General features: G+C 46.5%; 1 protein-coding gene across 2 annotated transcripts in view; it reads right to left on the bottom strand.

The window, feature by feature from the left end:
- The window catches only part of TRAK2 (trafficking kinesin protein 2), a 704,082-nt gene that overhangs the window by 13,299 nt on the left and 664,122 nt on the right, over positions 1-26,661 (bottom strand). For both annotated transcript variants that reach the window (XM_078680216.1, XM_078680217.1), the window contains 3 exons: positions 19,845-19,948; positions 2,801-2,857; positions 1,755-1,844 (listed from right to left, as the gene is read on the bottom strand). In XM_078680216.1, coding sequence (XP_078536342.1) covers positions 1,755-1,844; positions 2,801-2,857; positions 19,845-19,948 — 251 coding nt within the window. The remainder of the gene's footprint in view (positions 1-1,754; positions 1,845-2,800; positions 2,858-19,844; positions 19,949-26,661) is intronic.

Raw genomic sequence — 26,661 nt, forward strand, 5'->3', positions numbered from 1 at the left:
TGTGTGTGTATGTCCTACTGTTGAGGTGTTTTATAGAAGAGAATAGATCGGAAAAATGGTGCTTAAAACTACCTACTGGTGGATAAAATTACTTTAGTTACTTTAGTTGTGTCCACAGTGTGTAGAGGTTAAACAGTACAAAGAATATGTCCACTGTTATATAATTGACGTTTCAGCGCTTTATAGAATGCCCCTATTTGGGCCATAGGGCTTTCATTAAGACCTTGAACCTCTGTGGTGTATCTCAGAAACTTAATGTAATTTTCAAATATGTGGTTAATACGAAAAAATACTAAACCCGTTATATCCTACGGTTGATCAAGTGTCCCCCATCCCGAAGAAGTGTGCTGGAATAGAACAAAGGTGTAATAAAAAGCATTTCAGTAGATGTATAATTCTGTGTAATAGTAAGCAATTTAAATTGTGAAAGCAAGCTCAAAATAGTAGGAATACCATCCAGTCCTATGATCTCAATGCAGTAAAATGTGTGGAAAAACCATGGCACACCCACAACTGTACTAATGCCTCATTCAATAATCACATTATCCTTACCCTATCGAGGGTTGATTGTGTGTAGCTCAACATGAGTGTCGCAGAACTACTTATTTTGCTGATGGTATTGATTGTACACACAGTAATTACTTTCCTGTATATGTGTGCTAGTATCTTAGCTACATTCACTCCTCTGCTTGTCTTTTTTTCATTGCAGTCAAGGCTTTTAATGCATATATTTTAGGTGTATGGCTAGTTACAGTCTATCGGGGACGCATGTATCCTAACAAATACATTACAAAGTGAACCATAGCAACAGGATAAGTATAGGTGAGTCAGTTTTTGATTGCTTATCACTTGGGCCCAGTTTTACATTTCTGCATGAACCAGTCTATGTAAGTACCTATGCACACAAATTTGATGCTGGAGTCATTAGGGCATATTGGTTAAGGAGTTAAAAGATAACCTTACCATTCAAAATTCTATGGTACATGTAACTCTCTGCAGGCTGGCAACTTTTGGGGATTGTGTTTCACAGTGTGAGGGTGGAGGAGAGGCTTCAGAGGCAGGAGTCAGCAATGGGGCTTTCAGGCCATCACAGCCTGGTATACAGGTGAGAGGATGGGGGGCTATGAAGAGCGGTAGGTCCAGAAAGAATAGTTGGAATGGGATATAGAAAACGACACCAAGTGGACCAGTACGTGTTTTTTGGCAAAAGGGGAGGACAGATGACCAAGTAATCTAAGAACCAGTAAGCGAGTTAAGGTAGGACCACAGATAGCTCTGTAAGGAGTGGGGATGAAAGTCCCCAGCAGCTAAGACTGTAGGGGGAGTGTGAGTTTAGGATAATGTATGTACTGCATACATTTCATATTACGGCCAGGTGCACAGACCAGTCACATAAAAGCTCCCTTTTACACACACAGGGCAGGTAATAAGTGGGTCGTGACTATCGATGCAGCCAGTAAGAGAAGTCACCACCTACTTAACCAAGGCTCACAGGTGTTAACCTGAACCTCCAACTGCTCAAAGCATGGTGACCTCTCCAGGTGAAAAACCGTCCTCAGTTCAAGAATAGCACTAGGAGTACAATTTTCTGAAGGTTATTCCCCATTTCTCAGGGACAATCTTGTAATTGTCCAGTGTCCTGAATCCCAAAATGATCACTATCCATAATATCAGTACTGATAAATAACCCGAAACGTGCTACAAAAGATCCTTTTTAGAAGACATCTATTGCACTGTCTAAACCCTACACTCACCAGTTTCGCAATCTCAAGCTGGCCCTCTCTGACCAAGTTGTTCACCGCTTCCAGCTCCTCTTGTTTCTTAGCAATTTCTAACTCTGCTGCCTGTTTCCAGAAAGAAAAGGAAAAAAAAAAATGATAGTTCTTTTTCATGCTCATGATTTCAATTCTAATGGGACTCATCATGCTGTGGTAAACATAGGTGGGTGCATATTTGATACCATTCACAACCTGTGAAGCTAATTTCCCAAAACTATAAAGAAGCAGGAAATTTCCCATCTTTCATATGGCTTTGGAGGCGGGTTTTGTTGGGAAAAAAGGTCAGTCACATGTTAGAAAAGCCCCTGTTTTCCTGATTAGCTAGAGTGTATGAGACTGGGGCAGAGTCCCTCACACAGAAGTTTAGCCCCTTAATCACCAGTCAACTCACCTGCATTTGATGGACGCCACCCTGTGTTTTACTTCTGTTCACCTGCCTTGGATTTTAATGGGGATCACCTACTTTCCACATCTATATCACCTACCAAAGAGTGTTGATTCTCCGTGCACCTTAAAGGCCTGACTTCACCCGCATTTTGGAGTCGAGGTTGATAGGTATGCAACTGGGTGGTGTCTGTGAACATCAAGAGTGTTATAGGACTGGAAAAGTCTCAGCCACACCCATGCTGTCAACCTCTAAAGGGGTTTTTCATGATCCAACTTGATTGTGTGTTGTTTTCTATATTTATACTGGTTTAAGCAGATCAGAGGATAGAAGGGCACTCATTCAGTGCTCTCCTTTGTTCTATCCAGAGTTTATAGAGGCAGTAACCCCAGAAAAAAAAGTGAAATCCATCCCTCTGTTCAACTTGTGAATCATTTTTAAGGTAGTTTGAGGGCCAATGGCGGAGGCAATAAGATACGCTTTAGAAAGAGGGCTAGGAAACCAGGAAGAGTCTCGAGTATAAGAAGACTGAGGCTGTCCGAAACCCAGACTCACTATGTGCTAATTAGAAAATTCACTATTAGCCCTAACTATTACACCTCATGCTACTCCCTGCAGTTTGTCTCAAATACAGTACCTCCTTTTGTTGAACCTGGATGGCCTCCTGTGCTCCTTCATACTTCTTCATAAGACTCTGCAGGTGAAAAATAGGTACATGGTGAGACAATATTCCTTCATTTGCAGTGCCCTGGCGAAGACTTCTCTATTCACAGTTCTTTATAGCAAGCTGGAGTATTACAATCAGGGCGGTGGCTTGCACAACCATGACATAGCCATACAACAACCACTGAGCACAAAAGTTAGCTACTGAAACAGTAGGAATAAAAAGTGAATATTGTGTGGGGGTGATAAGGCTATGGATAACAATCCACACAAAATGAAGTTTCATTTTGGAACTTTGTCTAAGAAAAACCTACCTAACTTTAGTAACAATATTTCTGGTGGATACATAGTCTTTCTGCAGATTTTCACCTTCAGAATTCTTTATCCAGGCTTCAGACTAGTCTGTACAACATTGTTTTCCAAGCGATGACTCTCCAGCACCGTAAGGTGGTGCTGTGCAGCTCCAGCTATTACTCTGGATGTGACTTCATCATATTAAGCACCAACCAACACGCTATCAGTTCCCGATATTTTTTCCATGCCCCATCCATGCACGCGGAAAGGAACTGATAGAGCCACAATATCAATAAATACATCAGCTGACATGATTCCAAGCCTTGCAGTCTTGTTAAGTATTTCGCTAACTTTTCGGGGAGCAGGGAGTGCAGTGGGGAGCCATCAGGAAGATTATGCATCCACCAGAAATATTATAATTGAAAGTAAGTAACTTTTAGGTCTGACGGACACAACTTCCTATAGATTCCTGATGAATGAGACCAATAGCAGCTCCTCATGGGAGGTGGAAATGAGTAATACCAACAAGGAAACCATACACTATAGCTGAGGAAAATTACCTGTCACTGTATGCCTGAGATGTGAGGCAGTAGTGCATAGCAAATGCATGCAAAGATGACCATGCAGCATCCTGGCAATTGGGTTATCTATGGAAAGAGCCGTGGAAGCAGCGATGACCTTAGTGGAATAAGCACAACCACATATGGAGGTGATCTTGATACAATGGATGACCCAGTGCGTAGTGGTAATTTTGTCACTGTCTTTCCCTTCATAGATCAAGCCAAGCCTATCAACAGCTGATAATTCACTGTGTCCTGAGAAGTGCAGTCGATGTAGTATTACTCCGCATGTCTGGGGTCAAGTTTATTCACTTGCTCCTCCTCCTTGGTTGGGTATGGAAGATGGAAGAAAGATCCTTCATTTATGTCCAAAGAAGAAACTATGGGGCTCATTAGGATGACGGGCGGACTTTGTCCGACTGCCAACCTGTCATGGGACGGGACCGCCCGCCATAAGGGCGGGGGTCCCTTGCGTGGAATTAGGATGCACCCGCCAAGTGCATCCCGCATTTTTAACAATGCGCCGGGCGGTGCTTGCTATGCTAAAAATGCATGTTGTGCGTTTCAAAGCACAACATGACAGGCACCGCGCGGTGCCTGCCATGTTGTACTTTGAAACGCAGGGGGATACCATAGGTACCCCCCATGTGCACCCCACCTTCACCCTGGGGGCCCACAACGGGCCCACAAAGCAAAGACCGTATAACTTAAAGGCATAGGACCGCAGGCATTGTAATATGGTTAGCGGTGTCTCGCAGACACCGCCACCATATGTACACACTTTTTCCACCGGTCGCAAAGGCGACTGGCGGAAAAGCGGCGGACGGTCTTCCCATCCGCTACGGACCCCCCAGCCATCCTAATGTGGCGTGGGGTCATTTCAGTGAGGATGGCGGGAGGATTGCCCCCGCCAGGCCTGCGGTGGCTACCGCCAGCCTGGCGGAGGCAATCCGCCCGCCATCCTAATGGGCCCCATACTTTGGGCAGGTGTGAAGAACCAACATGTCCGAGGGAGGAAGCTATGAATCTAACTAGCTGAGAGAAGAGGAAGTCCTTATGCGCAGAATTAATTGCAACGAACAAAGCCCTTTTTTAGAGTCAACCGGCAACTGATTCTAAAAAAGGAACAATAAATGGAAGAGAAGCAAACAAGTGAAGCAAACCTTTAAAGAAACTCCACCACACGTAGAGATTTATACAGGGAAGGCTGAGCTGTCATAAGACCTTTAACTATGTTCACTATCAGACTCCAATAATCAAGGTACAGGGCAAACTTCAAGATGTTAGACACAATTTGAAAGGATTTAGGCATGCTGACACACCGTAAGATTGTTCCAGCTGCCAGCATAGATGGATTTAGTAGCAAGTTTTCTGGCTGCCAAAATGACATTCACAACCTCATCAAGAAGGCAAAAGAACTCTAGCAGGCACCGCTCAATCTCCATGCATGCAGCCTCATAGTTTGAAGGCTGAGATGGAAGTCATGACTATCTCGCTGCTCCAATGGGCATCATGTTGAACAGAATAAGCATGCCAGCGCAACGAGGAGGCATCTATGACTAAAGGTACTGTGAGCCTGCAGAGGGCTGAAAGAGCGATCTGTCAGAAGGTTGGCGGTATCAGTCTAGCAGTGCAGATGCTCATGCACCAACTGGTAGATCGGTGCCTGAGCAGAGATACTTGCTTTGTGTTTCAGGCACTGCTTTCTCAGACACCACTGTAGGGGTCACATCCACCAGCTGGCATGAGACACCAACAGGATGCTAGAAGCCATGAGACCCAGAAGGCAAGAGAGCTGCAGTACAGGGATCCAAGATTCAGTCAAGCACATTGGAATAATCACCTGAATAATAACTGAGATCCTCTGAGGAGGAGGAAAGGCCTATGTAAGGGTTATGTTGAGCACATCTCCAACAAAGGTGAGCTTATTTGTGGGAGTGAGAGGAAACACGCTGGATGCTTGTTAATGCATGCTGATTGTAAAACCCAGGTCGTCGAGATGAGTGATCGCACCCTGCAGATGTTCATGGACCAACATTGAGGACTCCACTTTCACCAGATTGTTGTCCAAGTATGGGAATACGTGGAATCCTGACCTCAAAAGCAAAGCTGGCATGTCTACCAGCACCTTCTTAAAGACAGGGGGGCTGTTGTCAGTTCAAACGCAGAAGGACTGCAAACTGGGGTGGGAGCGGACCCCACTGTGAACCTCAAGTATTGGCTGTGGGCAGATAGAATTGTACATTCAAAGTAGGTGTCAACGACGTGCAGGGACACCAACCAATCTCCAGAGATCAAGGCCAATAAAGACTTGGCTCAAGGAATATTTCTTGACATTTTCCTACCAGATGAACAGCAGACAGGTATCCAGCATAGGTCTCTGGCATCTGTCCAAGATGTTAAGGGATTACAATTCTGCATCCTTCTCTCCTGAAAACAACACTTATGGCCGATTTATCCAGCAAGGCAAGGACCTCGGTCTCAACCATTGATGCATGAGTTGGTAAATATGCACTGAAGGATGTAGGGTGGTCTGAGTGGTAAGGATAGTCCCCTGGATCAGCTCGATAACTCACTGATCTGTCCTAAATGCCTTCTTCTGAGTGACAAAATGGGAGATTCTGAGTAGGGATGGGAAGGAGTCAGAGGGGTGTGAAGGTGGCAGAGCAAGCAGAGCACAGATGGGACTGGATCTCCTGGCTGGTGGCACTGCATGTTCCACGCCTTCCTAGAAAGGAGTACTATAGTTGCAGTGGCATCTGAAAGGTCTGAGACAGCTTCAGTTGTCGAGACAGCACAGATATAGAATACCCACAAGACCTTCGATACAGTCGGTGAAATGGATGTCCAAGGGAGGCTAAGCCCAGAGCAGGAGCCTTAGCCTGGCTGTTCTTAAAACGTTCAAAGGAAGAGTCAGTCTTCTTTCTGAATAGCTGAATACCATCAAAGGGCATGAGCAAAACCTGGATATCTCCCCCAAAATCCAATGGAATCCAGATTTCAGGATCTGTTTTGATGGGTGTAGGCCATCATTCACCAGGATCAGAGGATGGATTATTCTTATGATCAGGCTGGCTAACAATCATAAGCCATAAATTATACATTTATCAGCCTAAAATACAATTGGCATTAGAAATGTGAAGAGCCAAGCTGCTAGGGGCAAGAACTGCAGGATTTTAGGCATCATGCTTGTTGAATTCTCTGTCTGGGGAAGTCGGATTAAAGCGTGAGGGTTTAGGTGAATGTAGTCTTTGAACAACCAGATGGGCAAAAGTACAAAAAGTGTTGGTCATCAGGAATGTACCTATGGGATTGCCAATCTGCATGAGAACCTATGAACTGCTATGCAGACATTATTGGGTTCAACAGAGCTTCATTAAAACGTAGCAAGGGTACCACAGAAACTGTCGAGGATTGCAAGATTTCTGTCAGATTATTAGGCTTCAGTTCCACAGAGGGCAAAATCATTTCCAAGGCTTTCATGATCTTCTGAGTGACTATTGTAAAATATAAAATCTTCTCTGTGGCAGGGCCAGAGGGGTAGGAAATGTCCTCTTCCAGTGAAGTTTCTAGGCCAGAGGGACTTTTAAAGTCCACGTAAATGCTGATATCAGGATTGTGAGGGAACAGAAGGTAATCAACTGTGTCATCTACATGCGGTCATATTTCTTATCCTCCATAGGCAAGGCATCTGAATCTGTACTGAAAATCTCCTAAAAACAGACAAACCTTTGGGTCCTGAGGAGGTACTCACAATGTAAATTTTAAATTGATACTTGTATAGCGCACTACTCACCCGCAAGGGTCTCAAGGCGCTTGTACGAATACCGCTGTGGAACCCATCCTGGCTTTCCCTGTGAGGTGTCCACTCCTGGGCACCCCCAAGGTGGAGGCCAGGCATCCTTAGCGTTGTGGGGGCCGTTGTGGAGATTAAGCAAGCTATTGCCCAGAGTTGCAGAGTGGGACTCATGATTAGAATAGGCACCGAGGTGAGAATTATCAGGTCCGAGGAAATTGAGCCCGAGACCCGCCGAGGCGGGAATTGAACCCTGGTCCCGGCCAGACTACAGCATCAGGGTCTGCCGCTCTAACCATTGAGCCACACTTCTCCACTAATATGGTTAACTGTTAAAATTAACTTCGACAGTCACCTTTGCCTCATGAATGATACTTCCCCGATCAACTCCTTGGCCAACACAGGAGTCGGGCCTGCTCCTCAGCAAGCATGATGTTGAGGTTTTCCCTTAGCCTGGGTGAACAAGTGTAGCATAAAAACAGTCTTTTAGATTTGCTAAGCCAAGTTGGTTCATCACCTGGTGGAAACAGTACTTAGCTTTAGCAACCAGCACTTAATGTGAATAAGGGGTCTGGTTAATGATGACCAAGGATAGTTGCCCTGTGAGATGGAAGTAGAAGCGCTGTCACTCTCACAATGGCCACCATTTCCTTTCTTTTTATTTAAGAATTTTCATTTCTAAACGTACAACACGTCTACACTTTTGATACAACAGTAATAATACGTATCATTAGTCAGAAATGTCTCTTCTAGATGCATATAAAGCATAAAGTTTCACTTAAGTTCCTCCAGTGTAGGATAACAGATAAACGCTTCACTTGTTACATAGTTATAATCAAGTCTATATGTTATTTGCAGGGGTTCCCACTATACCAACATTGTCACATCTTCTGTTCCGTCTGCATTTTGTGTATATGTAGATAAATAGCACTGTAGAGGCCACCAAATATCTTTAGGTCTGGACTTTAATGACTTGAGTGTAATGTATGTATCTGCAACATCATTACAATATATTAAACCCTGCATCCGTTCTTTCCTCTTAGGGTAGTCCTCAACAACCTAATTTTGTAGAATACCGGTGGGAGGTTGCTCCCCTGCCCCCCAAATGCTCAAAAATGTTAAACGTGTCCTGAATGAATTCTTCCATGTTTATGACGAATCCCCAGCTGTGGAAGCCATGCCCACTACTATACGTGCATCAATGTGAATCTAGAACACCCATACTGCAATGTTTCATTCACCAGACCCAAGCTGATATGATAGATCTCACCGGGTCAAGGCTCATACGTGCCTTCAGCGCAACAAGGAATAGCACAGTCACAAGCTCAAGTTGCAGATACCTCCACCTCTGGTGCAAGGTGCAACAGATCTAATGGATAGGAATTGGCATATTGTGCTTGAGCTGAGTAAAAATATAGTTCAGAATCGGGTGCCGATAGCCCACCTTGTCCATGTTTTAAGATAAGAGTAGATCAACTAGTTTGGGTTGCTTGCCGGCCCAAGACAGCTTGATGATGAAACCTTTTGGTGTATCACAAAACAGGCATGCAGGCACTATTGGGATATTTGTGAATTAATATAGCATTCCTGGTAGAACGATCTTATTCATTATTGTGATCTTACTTGCTAGGGATAAATGTAATTTAGTCCATGGCCACCATTTCTGTTTGGCTTGATGCCCGTCATTTCTGTTTGGACATAAGAGTGTGACTGGTAGAGACGATGTGAGGGAAGATGCCATTGGTAGCTATCCACAAGAGGATGAGACAACAGGAGCAATCATAGATGACAATTCTTTTATTCAAGCACAGGTTGAAGTATGCCATGGTCACGTGTTCTTTGCCCAAGGCTTTCACAGCATTAGTCCCTTTTTTAGGTCTCGCCTACCGTTCCAGCGCGTGCGCTGCTCGCTCTGTGAGATCTATTGTCGTCGAGTAGACTTCGGAAGGGGACTTGAAGCCCCGCCCATCATTTTCATTGGGTCACGTCATATGCTAAACGCTGGCTTCCAATTGAAAAGGATGCTTCTTGGTTACCGCCCTGTCTCCCTTTTGGACGGCCCATCCGGACTGGGTCGTTAGCTTCACGGCTGTCGTGAAGGAATTTCTTATCTCAAGGGGGCGTGTAAGTGTGAACACATCTGTTTCACTCAGCTGCATGTTTATTTTTGAATCGCGTTTTCACTGAAAGTGAAAGCGCAATGCAAATATAAACAAGCGGCTGCCTCTCCGCAATTACGAGCGCTTGTTTTCACTGCAGGCCTGCACAACGCACATGGCACGCTTTCACTTTCCTAGCTTGCAGTACTCTTCATCAAAGTACTTTGTGAGAGCCTGACCTCGTGAAATATATGCCTGCAGCCATCTGACATGGATTCCTGTTGTGACATCAGCACTAAATACACAGTGAGCGGCTGCTCATTGAATTACACCCCGGCAGGAAGGGCTGGGGAGATGTGCATGCTCTCTGCAGCATGTTCTAGAAGCCTTTCTTGTATATCCAGGGGGCCTTTAATAATAACATGGCGCTGTGTAAGAAGAGGTGGGGCCCAGAGATGAGTGCGCGCCCCCGTTAGGGCACGGCAGCCGCGTGGGCCTCACTAGAACAGCGCTGAGGGACCCACGAACTTTATTTGGAAGGTAATAGGCACGAGGGGGTTCTCCAGTTTCAACCCTCTTTGCGAATACCGTGCTTGCTTGTGGGTAACTCGGTGGGTTCGGTACGTGCTGGAAACATCCACATGTTACATGTTCAGACCATGACTAGCCTTACATCCTTCCAATGCCGGCATTCTCAGAAACTGTGACTCGAGAAATATAGAGGCTTAACCACCACCAATGAAATGCTGAAATTGTGTCAGCCAGTCAGGAAGCATTATCTACACCCACAGGCTGGGAAGAAAGAGGAGTGTGGGTACTAGCGGGGGTGAGGGGAGTTCACATAGGGCCCTGTCTGCTCCATTATCAGTCTCTCTACTAATATTACAGTCCAGAGCTCTGGTTACCTAGGATAATTCGGTAGGCTACTTTGGAGGGTCAAGCGGCTGCTGCGGAGTTAGCCTGCCACCCTCACAGAATGATTAAAAGAAACACTGCACACTAACCAAACGCCATTTTCTCTTCTGTGGTGAGCAGTGTGAACAGTACATGTTTTCAAAAAATTGAATTACGCTGTACCTCAGGGTCAGGGAATACGGAGTCTGGAAAGACTGGAACCAACTAAGCCCCAATAGGGGTCAGTGTTGGGAATCCATATGTTGGATTGTAATGCCCTCACACACCCTTGCAGGTGTCATGCTTCATCATCTGGGCTGCTCCTCGTTGGGTCAGGGGTGCAATACCCAACGGGCTCCCTTTAGAAGGGGCACTTTATCGGAGATCTTTTATCCAACAGCCGTTTGGTGAAGTGTGGGTATTGGGCCAGAACTGTGTAGATGTGGTGAGGTGATCTAAAATAGGGTTGGGAGTACCTAGAAGGACAACGTTTATTCTGGGGGTCTCCTCCCCTAAGTAAAAACAGAGAAGACAAAAGACAAGGTACTAATTTGAGTACAATGACTCGTGTAGTGGCGTCCTTGTCAGAATGTGTGGGTCAAAATGATTCTCGCTTAAAGTTAATTACACTAGCGATTCTTCAGAACCTAAATGTAAGAACTATCTACACCTATGATTCTAATGCAATATAATCTAACTCACATTAAAGCTGTCTATTATTTAATGTACCTGTTACGACCTGGATCTACCCTATTAGAAAAGTACCCAGGCTTCAACGGTACCCGGTGGCTCCTCCATAAGGCTTTGCTCCTATGTGTGTCGGAGTTTATGGCAAATTATGCTCTATCCAAGACCTGCCCTCTCCACCGGGTCCAGGAGGTGAAGAGTAACAGTACATGTTACCGTGAACAAGAAAGCACGTGGCAATAGGAATCGCCCTGATTAATGTTCAACTAGTAGAAGTACTAGGTTCTCAGACTTTAGCTCAACGGCCGTCCCAGGACCGGCCCAGTGCGTCACTGTCTTATTTCCTGCACACTTCGGGGTACAGGACCACCTTTTGGTGAAACTGAGTCTTTAGATTTCCAGTTAACACAACTTGCCTGTGAGGCAGAGTGGAAAAATACTCGGGCCTTTAAAGATATTGCTGCGTTTCCAGAGAACCAGTACTGGTAACGGACCTCTAATCTCGGCTTCAATTGTGTGATCCTGGGCAAATCGCTGAATTCGCTCGTATCACGAACCTTTCAATTAACAAACTACAGGTGCGTTTAGAAATAAACTGCTGCTAAGCACTGTATAAATGCAATGCAATAGGTCTCGCATTTACGGGAGTTTAAGCTATTGTCTTTGTAAATGACGATGTCTTTTATTTATGTTTTCAAAGTTAAAACAAAAATACAAGGCATAGCCATTTACAATGCCAATAGCTCAAACTCGCGTAACTGCAAGACCTATTGCATTGTAAATGCTTGTTGTATTGATGAGTTGAGTTCTTTATTGAGTGTCTGATTTCCCAGCGCCTAGCAGACAGGAGGGAAAGCTTGGAGAAGAGAGCTAAAATAACCAGGGTTTCAGTTCCTTACGGAAGGTGGATAAGTAAGCACAGCATATCAGAGACTCAGAGAGGGTGTTCCATAGCTTAGGGCCCAAAAATGAAAAGTAGCAATAATCCATCTGGGTGTGACTAATTCTAAGTACTATGAGAGGGATCAGTTGCTCGAGTGCAGGGTACCAAGGTCCGGGGGAGGCGGTAAGGAACCACCAGTATTTGCAGGTATCAAGGAAATGGATACGTGCTGATCTTGTACATAGAGCAAAGAGCTTTGAAAGGGATTCACTTGTCCACTGAGAGTCAGTGAAGGTTGCAATGCAAAGGAGTGTTTGGGAAGACTGAACAGGAGCCTAGCGACAGAGTTCTGAACCACCTTATCACAGCCTTATCTGCCCCCAAGAACATAGTGCACAATCTAACCATGAGAGCATCATAACTTAGATAACTGTCCTTTGAGCGGAGAAAGGAAGTAGATCTTTTTTAGTCGTTTCAAAGTGGCAAAACATGTGTAGGCTACTTTAGCCACCTGTGGCTTCATGTATAGCATGGAATCAAGCCAGAAGCCAAGGTTTTTCACCTTATTGGTAGGTTTGAGAAGCACTCCCAGCATGGCAGGCCGGTGTGGAGGCCCCCCGAAGCTGGGGATACTTGTCCAGTACCATAACCTCGGTCTTGTCACCATTTAGTTTGAGAGTTGGTATTCATCCAGGTGAAGACGAGGCAAAAGCAAGAGATAAGATCTTGTTAACTGACTTCCCGTCCAGACGACACAGAAAAGATGATCTGAGTTGATCCGTATATGAGAACAGAGTGAACCCGCAGAGTCCGACTAGGTCTGCTAGAGGCCAGGCGTAGATGTTAAAAAGCATAGGGTTGGGCGCAGATCCCTGAGTAAGTCCAGAAGTTAGTGAGTGTGGTCCAGGGAAGACCCGTCAACAAGGAGGTAAGCCATGCAAGCACCGAACCTTGGAGACCCAGTCATGTCAGACTTTCAGCAAGAGTATCATGGGACAAAATATCGAAAGCCACGCTGAGGTCTAGTAAAATCAGCATGGCTGTACCACTCAGATCCAGGAGTTGTCTTAGGTGTTCCATGGTGCCTAGGAGGGCAGATTTGATGCTGTGTCGTGCTCGCAACCATGACAGGGAGGAATGGAGATCATCCTGGGCCTCCACAAAGGCGGTGATTTTGCGTTAACATGTTTCTCCAGTGTCTTGGAGAGGATTGGCAGAAAAGAAATGGGTCTGAAATTGGATCAGTTGGCCGGGCCCAGATTTTTTTGTTAGCAATGGGAGAACCATGGCATGCTTCCATGCTTTAGGCAGATGCCCCTCACGTAGAGAGGAGTTTAAAAGTTTGACCACCAGATGCATGAGGTGTGGTCTTAGAGCACTCAATCTGGCTGGGGGAGAGGCTCCAGCGGTGAGCCAGATTTAATTGACTGCAGTTGGCCAGAAGACAAGGATAGTCCATAGGGAGTAGAGGCTGCATTCTTGTAAGTGTTTGGCCCATGACCAAGGGGTATTGTTCACTGGAGAAGGATAGAATGCGGTTGGAGCTTGGGCTATTGCTCCCTGGCTTAGTGGTGTCCTTTCTGGTTACGACTAGGGTTGAGCTGAACATCTGTCACCTTCTTAACAAAGACATTGGCAAGCTCTTCGTATTGGGCCTGGGACAGTGACAGGGAAGGGGCAATATTGCAAGGGTCAGACAGGTATTGGACCACTTTAAAAAGAGTTTTTTGGCAGTTTTATGCTTTAGAGATTGTTTCTGAATATAAGGACGCTCAAGTGTTTCTATAGTGCATGTGGTATTGATTCAGAGATATTTTGTAGTTTACATTTAAGTTCTTGTCATTCACCTTCCTCCAGGCCCTTTCTAGTTGCTTAACGAGTTTGTTTTCATCTTGTTCATTAAAGCAGGATCGCTTGGATGAGAGTTTAGGTTTGGTTGGTAGGATTGTATCTAAGGAGTCTCAAAGCCAATTATCGATCACAGGTTAACCTAAGTCAATTTTCTGTGCTAACTGAGGGGAGATATTCAGCAAGTGTAAGTTAAAGGCAGAGGTGTCTAGTCTGGACCAATTTCTGGCCACAGCTTTGGGCCCGGCTGCCACTGTATTGGGTGAAGAGTGAGGGGGTATGAAAAAGGGTACTGCAACATAATAATAATAAGGGTAGCTTGTAAAGCGCTTGGTTACGCCAAAGCGTGTCCCCGCGCTGCAACTAAAGAACTCTGAGCGAGGTGGAGACCAGTGATCCGTTATCTGGAGAACAGGTATGTTTTTAGGTTCTTGCGGAAGCTGGATTCGGAAGGATCCAGACGAAGATGGAGAGGAAGGGAATTCCATTTTTTCGCTGCCAGATAGCGGAAGGAACGTCCGCCCATACGGGCTCTTTTGACCCTAGGAACCTTAAGTAGGCCCTCATATGAGGAGCGCAGCTGGCGTGCAGGTGTATACCTTGTCACTAGGTTCTGGAGTGGAATAGGAGATTTCTTAGCCAGGATGCGGTGGCATGTGCAGAGGGCTTTGAATTCCACTCTGCTTTTTACTGGCAACCAGTGGAGGGTTTTGAGAGCGGCTTTGGTGTTTGATCGTTTAGGGATTTTTAGGATGAGACGGGCTGCCGCGTTCTGTATTACCTGAAGGCGATTCATGGCTTTGCAGGTGGTACCCAGATAGAGTAGGTTGCCGTAGTCTAGGCGTGATGTCACAAGGGCGTGTACCAATGTTTTCCGTGCTGACATAGGAAGGAGGTCAAGAACCTTCCTTATGGTTTTTAGGACACCAAAGCAGACGCCTGCAACTCGGTCTATTTGGGGTCCGAAAGATAGGTCAGCATCGAGCCATACGCCTAGGTTTTTTACTCCCTGGCGGGGTATGGGAGCTTCATCCAGACATGGAGGCCACCACGCCGACGACCAAACAGATGGATTCCCCCCCACAACGAGCACCTTGGTCTTGTTGCCGTTTAACTTAAGGCAGTTGGTGGACATCCAGGCTGCAAGTTCTTGCATGCAGTTCCTGAAACTGTCCATCGCAAGACCGGGTGCACGCGATAGGGAGATAGCCAGCTGCGTGTCGTCGGCGTATGACACGATGCTCAATCCGTGACTCACGGCAATTGAAGCCACTGGAGAGACATAGAGATTAAACAAGGTTGGGCTCAGTGACGAACCCTGGGGGACGCCCTGACCCAAACCTATGTCTCTCGAGTAGTGGTCGCCCTGGCGAACCTGGAAGCTTCTCCCTGTCAGGAAGGATTGTAGCCATTGGAGTGCAGCTTCGGATATACCTCCGTTGTTCAGACACTGTAGCAAGTTGTTGTGCGCCACAGTGTCGAACGCTGCACTCAGGTCCAATAGGATGAGGGCCATGGTGTGTCCCTCATCTACCCCCTGACGTAGGGTCTCAACTGCAGTAAGCAGTGCGGACTCTGTAGAGTGGCGGGGGCGGAATCCGAATTGGGTGTCGTGCAATAAGGCAGCCTTTTCCACAAAGTCCATCAGTTGTTTATTGACCATTTTTTCGGCCACCTTGGCTAGGTAGGGTAGGAGTGAAATTGGGCGGAGATTGTCAAGTTTCTCAAAACTGATGGTAGGTTTCTTCCTGAGGGGCAGAACCACCGCCTTTTTCCACTCCCTAGGTACTGTCTTGGTGGTAAAAGATACATCGAGTACATGTCTAATGTATGGTTCTAGTACCCTTAAACTATCCGTCAGGCGTTTGGGTGTGGTAGGGTCTCTCGGAGAGCCCGACTTCACCGACCTGCAGATTTTTAGAAGATCTTCCGTGGGGGGGTAGTAAAGTTGGTAAGTCTAGGTTTATCTCCCCACTCCCTTGGGCTTTCAACGAAGTCTGCCCCGGATTTGGACTGCGTAGGGAATGCTGAGTAGATTTTTGTTATTTTATCTGAGAAAAAATCTGCGATTTTGTCACACAATTCTGGCGAGCAGTCAGCGGGGGCAATAGCTGGGTTTCCGCTTGAAAGAGTTTTGTAGAGTGAAAACAGCTCTTTCGTCGAGTTACCAGCCTCACTAATCCTATTCGTAAAATATGCTGTTTTTGTCTTTCTGATTAGTCCATGGTAGGTTCGTCTCTCGGTTAGATAATTCTTTCTGGCTTCTTCAGAGAGAGTCTTGCGCCATTCTCTTTCGGTTCTTTTCAGTGCAGTTTTCTGAACTCTTAGTTCAACGTTGAACCACGGGGCAGTTTTGTTTGTGCGTCCCCCAGATTTGGTTTTTAGCAAAGGGGCTGTGCAGTCTAGTGCCTGATTAATGCGTGTGCAGAGGTTAGCATTGGCTGTGTCAGCATCCTTCCCTCCTGGGCTTCCTCCTTTCGTTAATTCTGCACAGAATTTGGGCTGAGAGAATGTAGCCCATTTCCGTTTGAGGTGGTACATAGCTGGTGGCTGTGGGGGTCTGCTTCCCGGGATTCGTATGGAAAAAGGGACCAAATAGTGGTCCGACCATGGGATGGGAATTGGGGTCATAGCTTCCGCTTCCCCCCAGTTGACAAATATGGGGTCCAGCAGATGACCCTGTTGATGGGTGGGGCCTCTAACAATTTGGGTGAGTTGGAGGGCTTTCAGTGCCTGGCCAAAATTCTTACTGACGTGGTCTGAGGGGTTATCAAGATGAAGATTGAGATCCCCGAGTACCAGAAACTTGTCAGTGCACAGTGCGGTTTCTATGATTCCTTCAACCAAACTCTCCTCGAACCTGGCTATGGGGCCTGGGGGTCTGTAAATTAGTATGCCCTTTAGCGTGTAGTTATTATTCACTTTGACAGTGAAGCTCCCTGCTTCACTGTCCAGGATGGGAGAGCTATCTAGCTGGCATCGTAGGTTTTCGCGGGCTATAATTGCGATTCCGCCTCCTCTGCCTGCGGGTCTATCCAGTCTATGTATTGTGTACCCTCCTGGAGTTGCCTCAAGGGCGTAGGGTGTAGACTCATTATCTAACCATGTCTCTGTTAGAAACACAAGATCCCATTGGTTCTCAGTAAGTAGATCATAAAGGTCTAGCCTGTGTTTTCTCAGTGAGCGTACGTTAAGCAGTCCGCATTGTATGGTATAGCTCATGTTGGTTGTATTCTTACCATGGTCGAATGAGAAGTGACAGTGTTCGCAACCCATATCGTTTTCCACGCATAGACTATGCTTGCAGGAATCGTCGATTTTGTGGCAGAAGTTCAGTAGATCCTGCTTGCTCCACCGTATGTGTCCATCTGGGGGAGCAGGGGTTGTGGCCCTGGACCGCGTACGACCGCGGACGGGCGCAGACGGGCTTGCCCTAGGCGCGCCTTCGGCACGCAGACGGCGCTCCCGCTGCGCTCGTCCGCTGCGCTTGCGTGGGAAGCACATTTAAGGAGAGGGAGGGTGGGCGTGGCCTAACGGGGGCGTGGCCTCGCGCTCGCGATGGCGGCCGTGAAGTCCGCTGCAAGGAACAGCGCTACAATCCGCTGTAAGGGCTTGCTTGCCGGAGTTTACAAATGCACAGTGGGTTTCTCAGTGGGCACAAAGTTTAAACAAATGTAAAACAATCAGAATATGAGCAGTTTTAAAATCACGAGTTACACCACCTCCGGCTTCCGCCTCAGAGGTCTTCAATTTCAATTTCAATAGGCGCGCTTGTAATCAGCGCTTTTAATAGGCTGGGAGGGTGGGCGTGGCCTAACGGGGGGCGTGGCCTCGCGCTCGCGATGGCGGCCGTGAAGTCCGCTGCAAGGAACAGCGCTACAATCCGCTGTAAGTGCTTGCTTGCCGGAGTTTACAAATGCACAGTGGGTTTCTCAGTGGGCACAAAGTTTAAACAAATGTAAAACAATCAGAATATGAGCAGTTTTAAAATCACGAGCTACACCACCTCCGGCTTCCGCCTCAGAGGTCTTCAATTTCAATTGCAACAGATGATGATATAATATTGTCCTGAAGAAAGGATGATTTCCAAAATGCTTTGAAAAGAGATTACACGATGTATATTGATTGAAAGCAATGGCTCTGAAAAGAGAAACGTGAAAGGAAAATATACACAGACTACACATATTTAATATATAAGCTATGGTGGACATTCATATTTCGGGCAGCACTTGACATTGAGAGAGTTTGTCTTATGATCTGAAGTAGTTATATCTAATTTTTTATTTAGGAGCAAACTTGTTTATTCTCCGACATAAAGGATCCATATTTCAATAGAATTCTTCAGAGGAGGTAGCAAAGTATAGAATGTTGTTACTGAGTTTGAACAGTCCAGGAGTGTATTCTGACATATTGAACCAGACAGAAGCTGATGCAGTTGTATCTTAGAGGTCAGCATGCATGGTGAAGGTGGAGATGCTAGGGATATTGAAGTGAAGCTCTGTCGTGCATTCAACGTGTTAAGTGTGCTGCATAAATGCTTTCATTCTTCAACTGTCGGTACAAACAGAGCAAATGAGCTGTGAGAATGTACATGCCATTTGAAGGCTGTGATGACGTGGCCACTGGCTTGGGAGGTGAGTCACTGTCATTTCATAGTTTTATTTGGGACTTGAATTTTCCAACTTGAATTTGTGCTTGAGTTTGTTCATGATTGAGGAGACATTTGGCATCAGGCTGTCTTGCTCTTCAATTATCAAAGCTGTCCGGCATGCCTACTTCTTTCTTTACTAGGACGCACTTGTTGTTTGTCCTCTACCAACATATAGGGCATTGGTTGTACTAAGATGTCAATCACAAAACTTATTTGCTTCAGAGTTTAAGAAATTCTGTCGTATGGGAATAAAAGTTTAACACAGCATTGAGACTCTGTAGAAGTTTAAGACCCCTGCCTATATCATACTTAACCAGAAGGTCTGAGCCTTTGCAAGTGATGACAGCAGGGGTAACAAAGACCTCAGCACAGACGCAGCCATGAACTGGCAGCGAGCACCTACTCACTCGCCGGTGAGACACTTTGAGAGCCAGGTTCACGGCGAGTGATAGGCAGGTGGAGGGAGCCCTGAAGTTCATCGTTGCCACATTGCCAACGAGTGTGTGAGTGTGATGTTTCAGTCTTGGGGCTCTCTATGATGAGGGTGGTACTTATTCCAGAGAGCAGCAATATACTTCTAAAAGGCATGGAGGTGTCCTGGGAAGTGCAGTGCAGTGCTGTGAGAAGAGTCAGTGGTTTTTCACTAAGATTCAGCGAAGCAGTGGTGCCAGATGGAAAAGGCCCACTGTGTATAGCAAGTAAAGATCCAATCAGAAGATGAAATGCTTGCGGTGGTGCAGACCAGTACACTACTGAAAAACTGCAAATGTTGCTGTAGGATTTACACTACATATTTTGGCTAGACACTGTGTGCAGTGATGGTGTATTACTTAGAATATTTAAATGTCTTTGGCTGTACAGGACATGCTAGGCATTAGGTTGCGGTCTTCGGGGAGTGGTTTTGGAGATAGAGAACAGAGGGGTTATTGTGGAATTTTGTGCAATTGGGAGCATGTGGCTGTCAACTTGATGGAACAATCCTCAAGTGAAATGTGATTGAGGTGTGATTCAATGTGCAAGGTTTCTTTCTTGGCCATGTCATATTATCTTGCATTGTCTAGAATTTTAGTTTCAAATGGATGGGGCTTTTACACAGGATCCAACTTTGCAGTTGTTTGGATTAATTCCACTCTGATCACCTCATAATCTTTGCCAAAAGTGGTAGGGCAGATTGGGGAGAGAGAGGTGGAATAGTGTGGGCACATGACTTGTGCAGTTGTTTCGTATATCTGCTTCAGTGTGCCAGTGGGAGGTGTCCGCCCTTAAACTAGGCTTTGGCTATATTGTGCTGTTTACGCCTCCTTACCTCCATGTCCTCCGAATGCTTTTGGTGCGTGGTAGCTATTAACTTCTGCGCATTCAGCCACACGTCATTTTTCTCTTTCTCAACAGCCTTACGTAGGGATATACCTACAATGAAAGAACGTACCTTGAGTACCTGTCTTAGCTCACTATTGTGCATCACCTAAAGCAGTCGGGCACCACAAATACACCTTTGTTATTCATCTAACAATCTTAAACTATGGTGCGACTCGCAGCCTTCAGTCTGGCGGCATTTCTTCTAATTCTTTTAAGAAGTGTGCGCAGTTTAAAAAATGATATTAATCACCTTTTCAGAATCTTTACCTACAAATGTTAAATTCTACATAAGTTAATAGACTTAACACAATTCCTGCAAAGTTCAGTACCTTTGGCTAGCCGCGGTCTATGCAGGTTACAGCGGTGAGGCGGTGGGGGGGCGCTTAATGGGGGATTTCGAGGGACGATGCCTAGAGAAAATTAAGTAAATAATTAATTTTCCCTCTGTATCGTCCTTCGAAATACCCCATCACCTGGCCCAACCGCTGTTCCCTGCAAGGACCGCGGCTGCCTTTGGCGCGCTTTTTCACACCTACAAGTGGTGGGCGCTGACTTTAGGGCATATAAGAGACTCTTGCACAAGTGGTCACATCAAGGAGGGGAATCTCATAATGATTGCTGTATTGTGGGATGTTATTCGTATTGTGCCTGCCTTGATAAAATACTCTTTCTGGAGGAAAACTGTGCAGAAATACATTAGAACATTACTACAGCACACAGAATGCTCTTTACAGAGAGGCTCCAAATTAAGATGAGGTGACATTTCTTGCAAAGCTGTGGTGGCACTCTCTCTGTACCATTGGCTGCGCAGCACAAACTAGCTTTGAGGACCCGCAACTGGTATGAAGCAACAAAACTATATTTTCTTTTAAAAAGTTATGTAGCTCTAAACACGGATTACTGGTTACAGAATACAGTACTTAGAGGAACAAGTTTTGAGTCGAAAGGCCAGAACTCAAATTGTGACCTTTATTTATTCAGAGGCACAAACGAATACCAAATTCTGTAAATAAATGTGAAAAGTTACCAGGTATGCAGTCTCCGCTTGTTTCATTATCTTTAACCATGAAAATAATTCAATCCTGCCCACTACTCCCTACACTTTTTCTATTCAGGAAAATATATTAAACAGACTCCTCACACTTTCCTCTGTAGTCTCTTTCTGGTTAGATAAACCATTTTAGGTCGATGCCTACCAGACAATGCAGCTGGTTTGCAAAGACATATTGGGGACATTCTGTAAGTTTCCCTGGAAATGCATTCCACCTATTGCTTACCATTGGCTTTGTGGTTTGTGACTCACATTTGTTTGCCTTCTATTTGCTGCTAGCTTTCTTTGTTTTAGGCTGTCCAGCATGTCTTTGTACCTCCTGTGGAGTATACCCTGTTCACCAGGGCTCATTGTATTCTTCACAAGTGCTAGTTTTCTGTAAACAGGCCTTTACATTTTATTCTTATCTCGTCACATTAACTGTGAATTCAAAGACAGAGGTCAAGTGTCAGGATCTGTCTTCAGAGGGACCTTGGTTTTTACTTTTTTTTCTTGGACTTTAAAGTGAGATGATTTATGTGACAATCCTGGTGGGTAGCCATGTGAGAGGAAAGCAGCCATGTGAGAGGAAAGCTTTAGAATGCTGTTTTTTTTTTGGGGGGGGGGAGGAGCTTCGCGCGCAACCAAGATGGCCACGTGAGCAAAGGCTCCCAAGACCCTCGTAACCTCCAGAATATATCCTGTCACTTATCCTGTTTGCTGATGACATCTTTGTGCAGATGAACCACAGGTGATCCTGAGACCGTTTCCGCTATCCCGATCGGACCCCGGCAGCCGGAGTTGTGGTGCTGAGAAGTTTGCGGGCTTCGTCTCCTGGATGCCCGGCGCCCGAGTTGAAATGGTGCCCGGGGCGTAATTGAACAATAGCGGCCTGAGGCAGCGAAGACGCCCGGTCCAGCTCAGTTTCACTTTCGTTTTTGACTATCGCTTTGGACTCCGGGCTTGCGACGCCTCATTGACTTTCGCTCTCTTGGCCCCTTGCCGCTCTATCGCCCTGGTTGACAGTCCCTCTGCGTGGAATTCGTTCCTTGCTCCCTGGTCGGTCTGCTGTGTCTCCCCTCCCCTTGCCTTTGCCTTGAACATCGTCTGATATTGTCCCGACATGACCAGCAAACCTGAGGGAGACAAACAGAGGGTAAAGAATACCAGACGGGGCGGCTATACCCAAACCAACGTCATGGATCGTTATGCTCAGGTTTGGGGGTCGCCCAGCGGCACCGGTAGGACGCTGGAGGAGGCGAAGAGTTCATCGACTCCGTCGACGGAGCCGACACTGCAGGATGTGATGGCCGCCATTGATGGTATCCAGTCTTCCCTTGGGAAACAAATGGAGACTCTTGCCCATAAGTTGGATACGGTGGCGATTGATGTGAATTTGATCCGGACGGACCTCACAAAAACCAATGAAAGGGTTAAATCGCTGGATATTAAAACATCGAGCCTTGTGGATGATGTCGTTGAATTACAAACTAAGGTCCGTACTCTTAGGGCCTCTAATGACATGGTTATCCGTCACCTGGAGGATTTTGAGGGCAGGGCCCGGCGGAACAATATCCGTATAATTGGCGTTCCGGAAAAGGCGGAAGATCAAGCTACTGACCTTTTTATCGAGGACCTTATCGTCAATCATCTAGAACCCAAGGGACTGAGCACGTTTTTCATGGTGGAACGGGCCCATAGAATCCTGGGTGGTAGACCGAAAGTGGGAGCCCCGCCGCGACCTTTGATAGCACGGATTTTTAACTTTCGGGACAGAGACGCTATCCTTCAGGCCTCGCGGGCGGGTGGTCCCCTAAAGTTTGAAAACTCCTCCATCAGTTTTTACCCGGACTTTACACAGATGGTCCAGAAACAGCGACTCAGTTTTCTGAGTGTGAAAAGGAGACTTCGCGATATGGACCTTAAGTACGCCATGCTCTTTCCTGCCAAATTGAGGATCGAATACAATGAAAGGGTGTACTTTTTTGATAAGCCTGAAGTGGTGGCTGACTGGTTGGACACTCTGCCGGCCCGACAAGATCCTGAGAGTCAGCCTGGTGGAGCGGAGGGAGGACCTGAAGAGCAGGAATGAGCGTCATTTCCCTGGTCTCCGGGGAATATGAAGAGATTTTTACTGTGGTGGTTCCGAATCTGATTTACTATTGCCAGTTTTCTTTGCACGGGGGTTGCGGGGCCTTCATTGTGGTTTATTCCTCCTTAGCCTTACTTTTTGTAGTTTAGTTGGGTGTGAGGGCGACAGGCACATTGCAAGTTGGGGTGGCTTTTAAGTTGTAAGCAGGGGTGCAGGGTGGGGGGCGTTGTAATGGGTTGCTTGGGGGTGGGTGGTGGGGAGTTGTGGATGTTTTGTTCTTTGTTTTTGCGAGGTGCTATATTGCACGACATTTTCATCGAAGCATTGGACTCAGCTCGGGGTTGGATCTTCTTTTTCTTTTATGATGGGTGTAGGAGGTTGAGGTTGATGAGTTGGAATGTTAATGGGTTGGGGGACAAGATTAAGCGTGGGGTGATACTACAGCTCCTGAAACATCATTCCCCTGATATTGTTCTTCTTCAAGAGACTCACTTGGTGGGGAATACGTGTCACGCCATGAATAGGAAAGGGTATCGTCTGGTGGCCTATGCTGGGTTCTCCTCTGGATCTCGTGGAGTTGGGGTCCTTGTTAAAACCGCTCTCCCGCTTGAGGTAGACTCTACGGTCATTGATGACAGGGGACGCTATGTGGCGATTTCGGGACGGTGGGAGGGCCGTACACTTTCTATGGTTTCTATTTATGTACCTCCAGGCTTACAGTCGACTACCTTTGCTGATTTGGGCGGATGCTGCTTAATCTCCCTGGTGGGTCCCTGAGCTTAGGTGGGGATTTTAATGCAGTGGTTTCCGGTAGGCTTGACAGACATCCACCCAGGGACGTAAGGGGGACGCATGGTTGGCTGCCTGATTTTATTGACGCGCTGGGCCTGGTGGACTGTTGGCGATTTCGAGGGACGATGCCTAGAGAAAATCAAGTAAATAATTAATTTTCCCTCTGTATCGTCCTTCGAAATACCCCATCACCTGGCCCAACCGCTGTTACCTGCATGGACCGCGGCTGCCTTTGGCGCGCTTTTTCACACCTACAAGTGGTGGGCGCTGACTTTAGGGCATATAAGAGACTCTTGCACAAGTAGTCACATCAAGGAGGGGAATCTCATAATGATTGCTGTATTGTGGGATGTTATTCGTATTGTGCCTGCCTTGATAAAATACTCTTTCTGTAGGAAAACTGTGCAGAAATACATTAGAACATTACTGCAGCACACAGAATGCTCTTTACAGAGAGGCTCCAAATTAAGATGAGGTGACATTTCTTGCAAAGCTGTTGTGGCACTCTCTCTGTACCATTGGCTGCGCAGCACAAACTAGCTTTGAGGACCCGCAACTGGTATGAAGCAACAAAACTATATTTTCTTTTAAAAAGTTATGTAGCTCTAAACACGGATTACTGGTTACAGAATACAGTACTTAGAGGAACAAGTTTTGAGTCGAAAGGCAAGAACTCAAATTGTGACCTTTATTTATTCAGAGGCACAAACGAATACCAAATTCTGTAAATAAATGTGAAAAGTTACCAGGTATGCAGCCTCCGCTTGTTTCATTATCTTTAACCATGAAAATAATTCAATCCTGCCCACTACTCCCTACACTTTTTCTATTCAGGAAAATATATTAAACAGACTCCTCACACTTTCCTCTGTAGTCTCTTTCTTGTTAGATAAACCATTTTAGGTCGATGCCTACCAGACAATGCAGCTGGTTTGCAAAGACATATTGGGGACATTCTGTAAGTTTCCCTGGAAATGCATTCCACCTATTGCTTACCATCGGCTTTGTGGTTTGTGACTCACAGGGAGAGGTGTGGCGCCGCGGCCAGGGCGACTGACGCTGGAATCTGGGGACCACGGTTCGATCCCCGGCTCCGGCGGCAGGTTAGCCCAGCACCATGTGACTCTGGGCAATAGCTCGCTTAATCTTCCCGACGGCCCGACAGCGCCTAGAGACCCTTACGAGTGATTGTGCGCTTTACAAATGTGGACTTTACATTTGTTTGCCTTCTATTTGCTGCTAGCTTTCTTTGTTTTAGGCTGTCCAGCATGTCTTTGTACCTCCTGTGGAGTATAGCCTGTTCACCAGGGCTCATTGTATTCTTCACAAGTGCTAGTTTTCTGTAAACAGGCCTTTACATTTTATTCTTATCTCGTCACATTCACTATGAATTCAAAGACAGAGGTCAAGTGTCAGGATCTGTCTTCAGAGGGACCTTGGTTTTTACTTTTTTTTCTTGGACTTTAAAGTGAGATGATTTATGTGACAATCCTGGTGGGTAGCCATGTGAGAGGAAAGCAGCCATGTGAGAGGAAAGCTTTAGAATGCTTTTTTGGGGGGGGAGGGGAGGAGCTTCGCGCGCAACCAAGATGGCCACGTGAGCAAAGGCTCCCGAGACCCTCGTAACCTCCCGAATATATCCTGTCACTTATCCTGTTTGCTGATGACATCTTTGTGCAGATGAACCACAGGTGATCCTCAGACCGTTTCCGCTATCCCGATCGGACCCCAGCAGCCGGAGTTGTGGTGCTGAGAAGTTTGCGGGCTTCGTCTCCTGGATGCCCGGCGCCCGAGTTGAAATGGTGCCCGGGGCGTAATTGAACAACAGCGGCCTGGGGCAGCGAAGACGCCCGGTCCAGCTCAGTTTCACTTTCGTTTTTGACTATCGCTTTGGACTCCGGGCTTGCGACGCCTCATTGACTTTCGCTCTCTTGGCCCCTTGCCGCTCTATCGCCCTGGTTGACAGTCCCTCTGCGTGGAATTCGTTCCTTGCTCCCTGGTCGGTCTGCTGTGTCTTCCCTCCCCTTGCCTTTGCCTTGAACATCGTCTGATATTGTCCCGACATGACCAGCAAACCTGAGGGAGACAAACAGGGTAAAGAATACCAGACGGGGCGGCTATACCCAAACCAACGTCATGGATCGTTATGCTCAGGTTTGGGGGTCGCCCAGCAGGACCGGTAGGCCGCTGGAGGAGGCGAAGAGTTCATCGACTCCGTCGACGGAGCCGACACTGCAGGATGTGATGGCCGCCATTGATGGTATCCAGTCTTCCCTTGGGAAACAAATGGAGACTATTGCCCATAAGTTGGATACGGTGGCGATTGATGTGAATTTGATCCGGACGGACCTCACAAAAACCAATGAAAGGGTTAAATCGCTGGATATTAAAACATCGAGCCTTGTGGACGATGTTGTTGAATTACAAACTAAGGTCCGTACTCTTGGGGCCTCTAATGACATGGTTATCCGTCGCCTGGAGGATTTTAAGGGCAGGGCCCGGCGGAACAATATTCGTATAATTGGCGTTCCAGAAAAGGCGGAAGATCAAGCTACTGACCTTTTTGTCGAGGACCTTATCGTCAATCATCTAGAACCCAAGGGACTGAGCAAGTTTTTCATGGTGGAACGGGCCCATAGAATCCTGCGTGGTAGACCGAAAGTGGGAGCCCCGCTGCGACCTTTGATAGCACGGATTTGTAACTTTCAGGACAGAGAAGCTATCCTTCAGGCCTCGCGGGCGGTTGGTCCCCTAAAGTTTGAAAACTCCTCCATCAGTTTTTACCCGGACTTTACACAGATGGTCCAGAAACAGCGACTCAGTTTTCTGAGTGTGATAAGGAGACTTCGC

Source organism: Lissotriton helveticus, chromosome 3_1, assembly GCF_964261635.1.
Source record: "Lissotriton helveticus chromosome 3_1, aLisHel1.1, whole genome shotgun sequence".
NCBI classification, from domain to species: domain Eukaryota; kingdom Metazoa; phylum Chordata; class Amphibia; order Caudata; family Salamandridae; genus Lissotriton; species Lissotriton helveticus.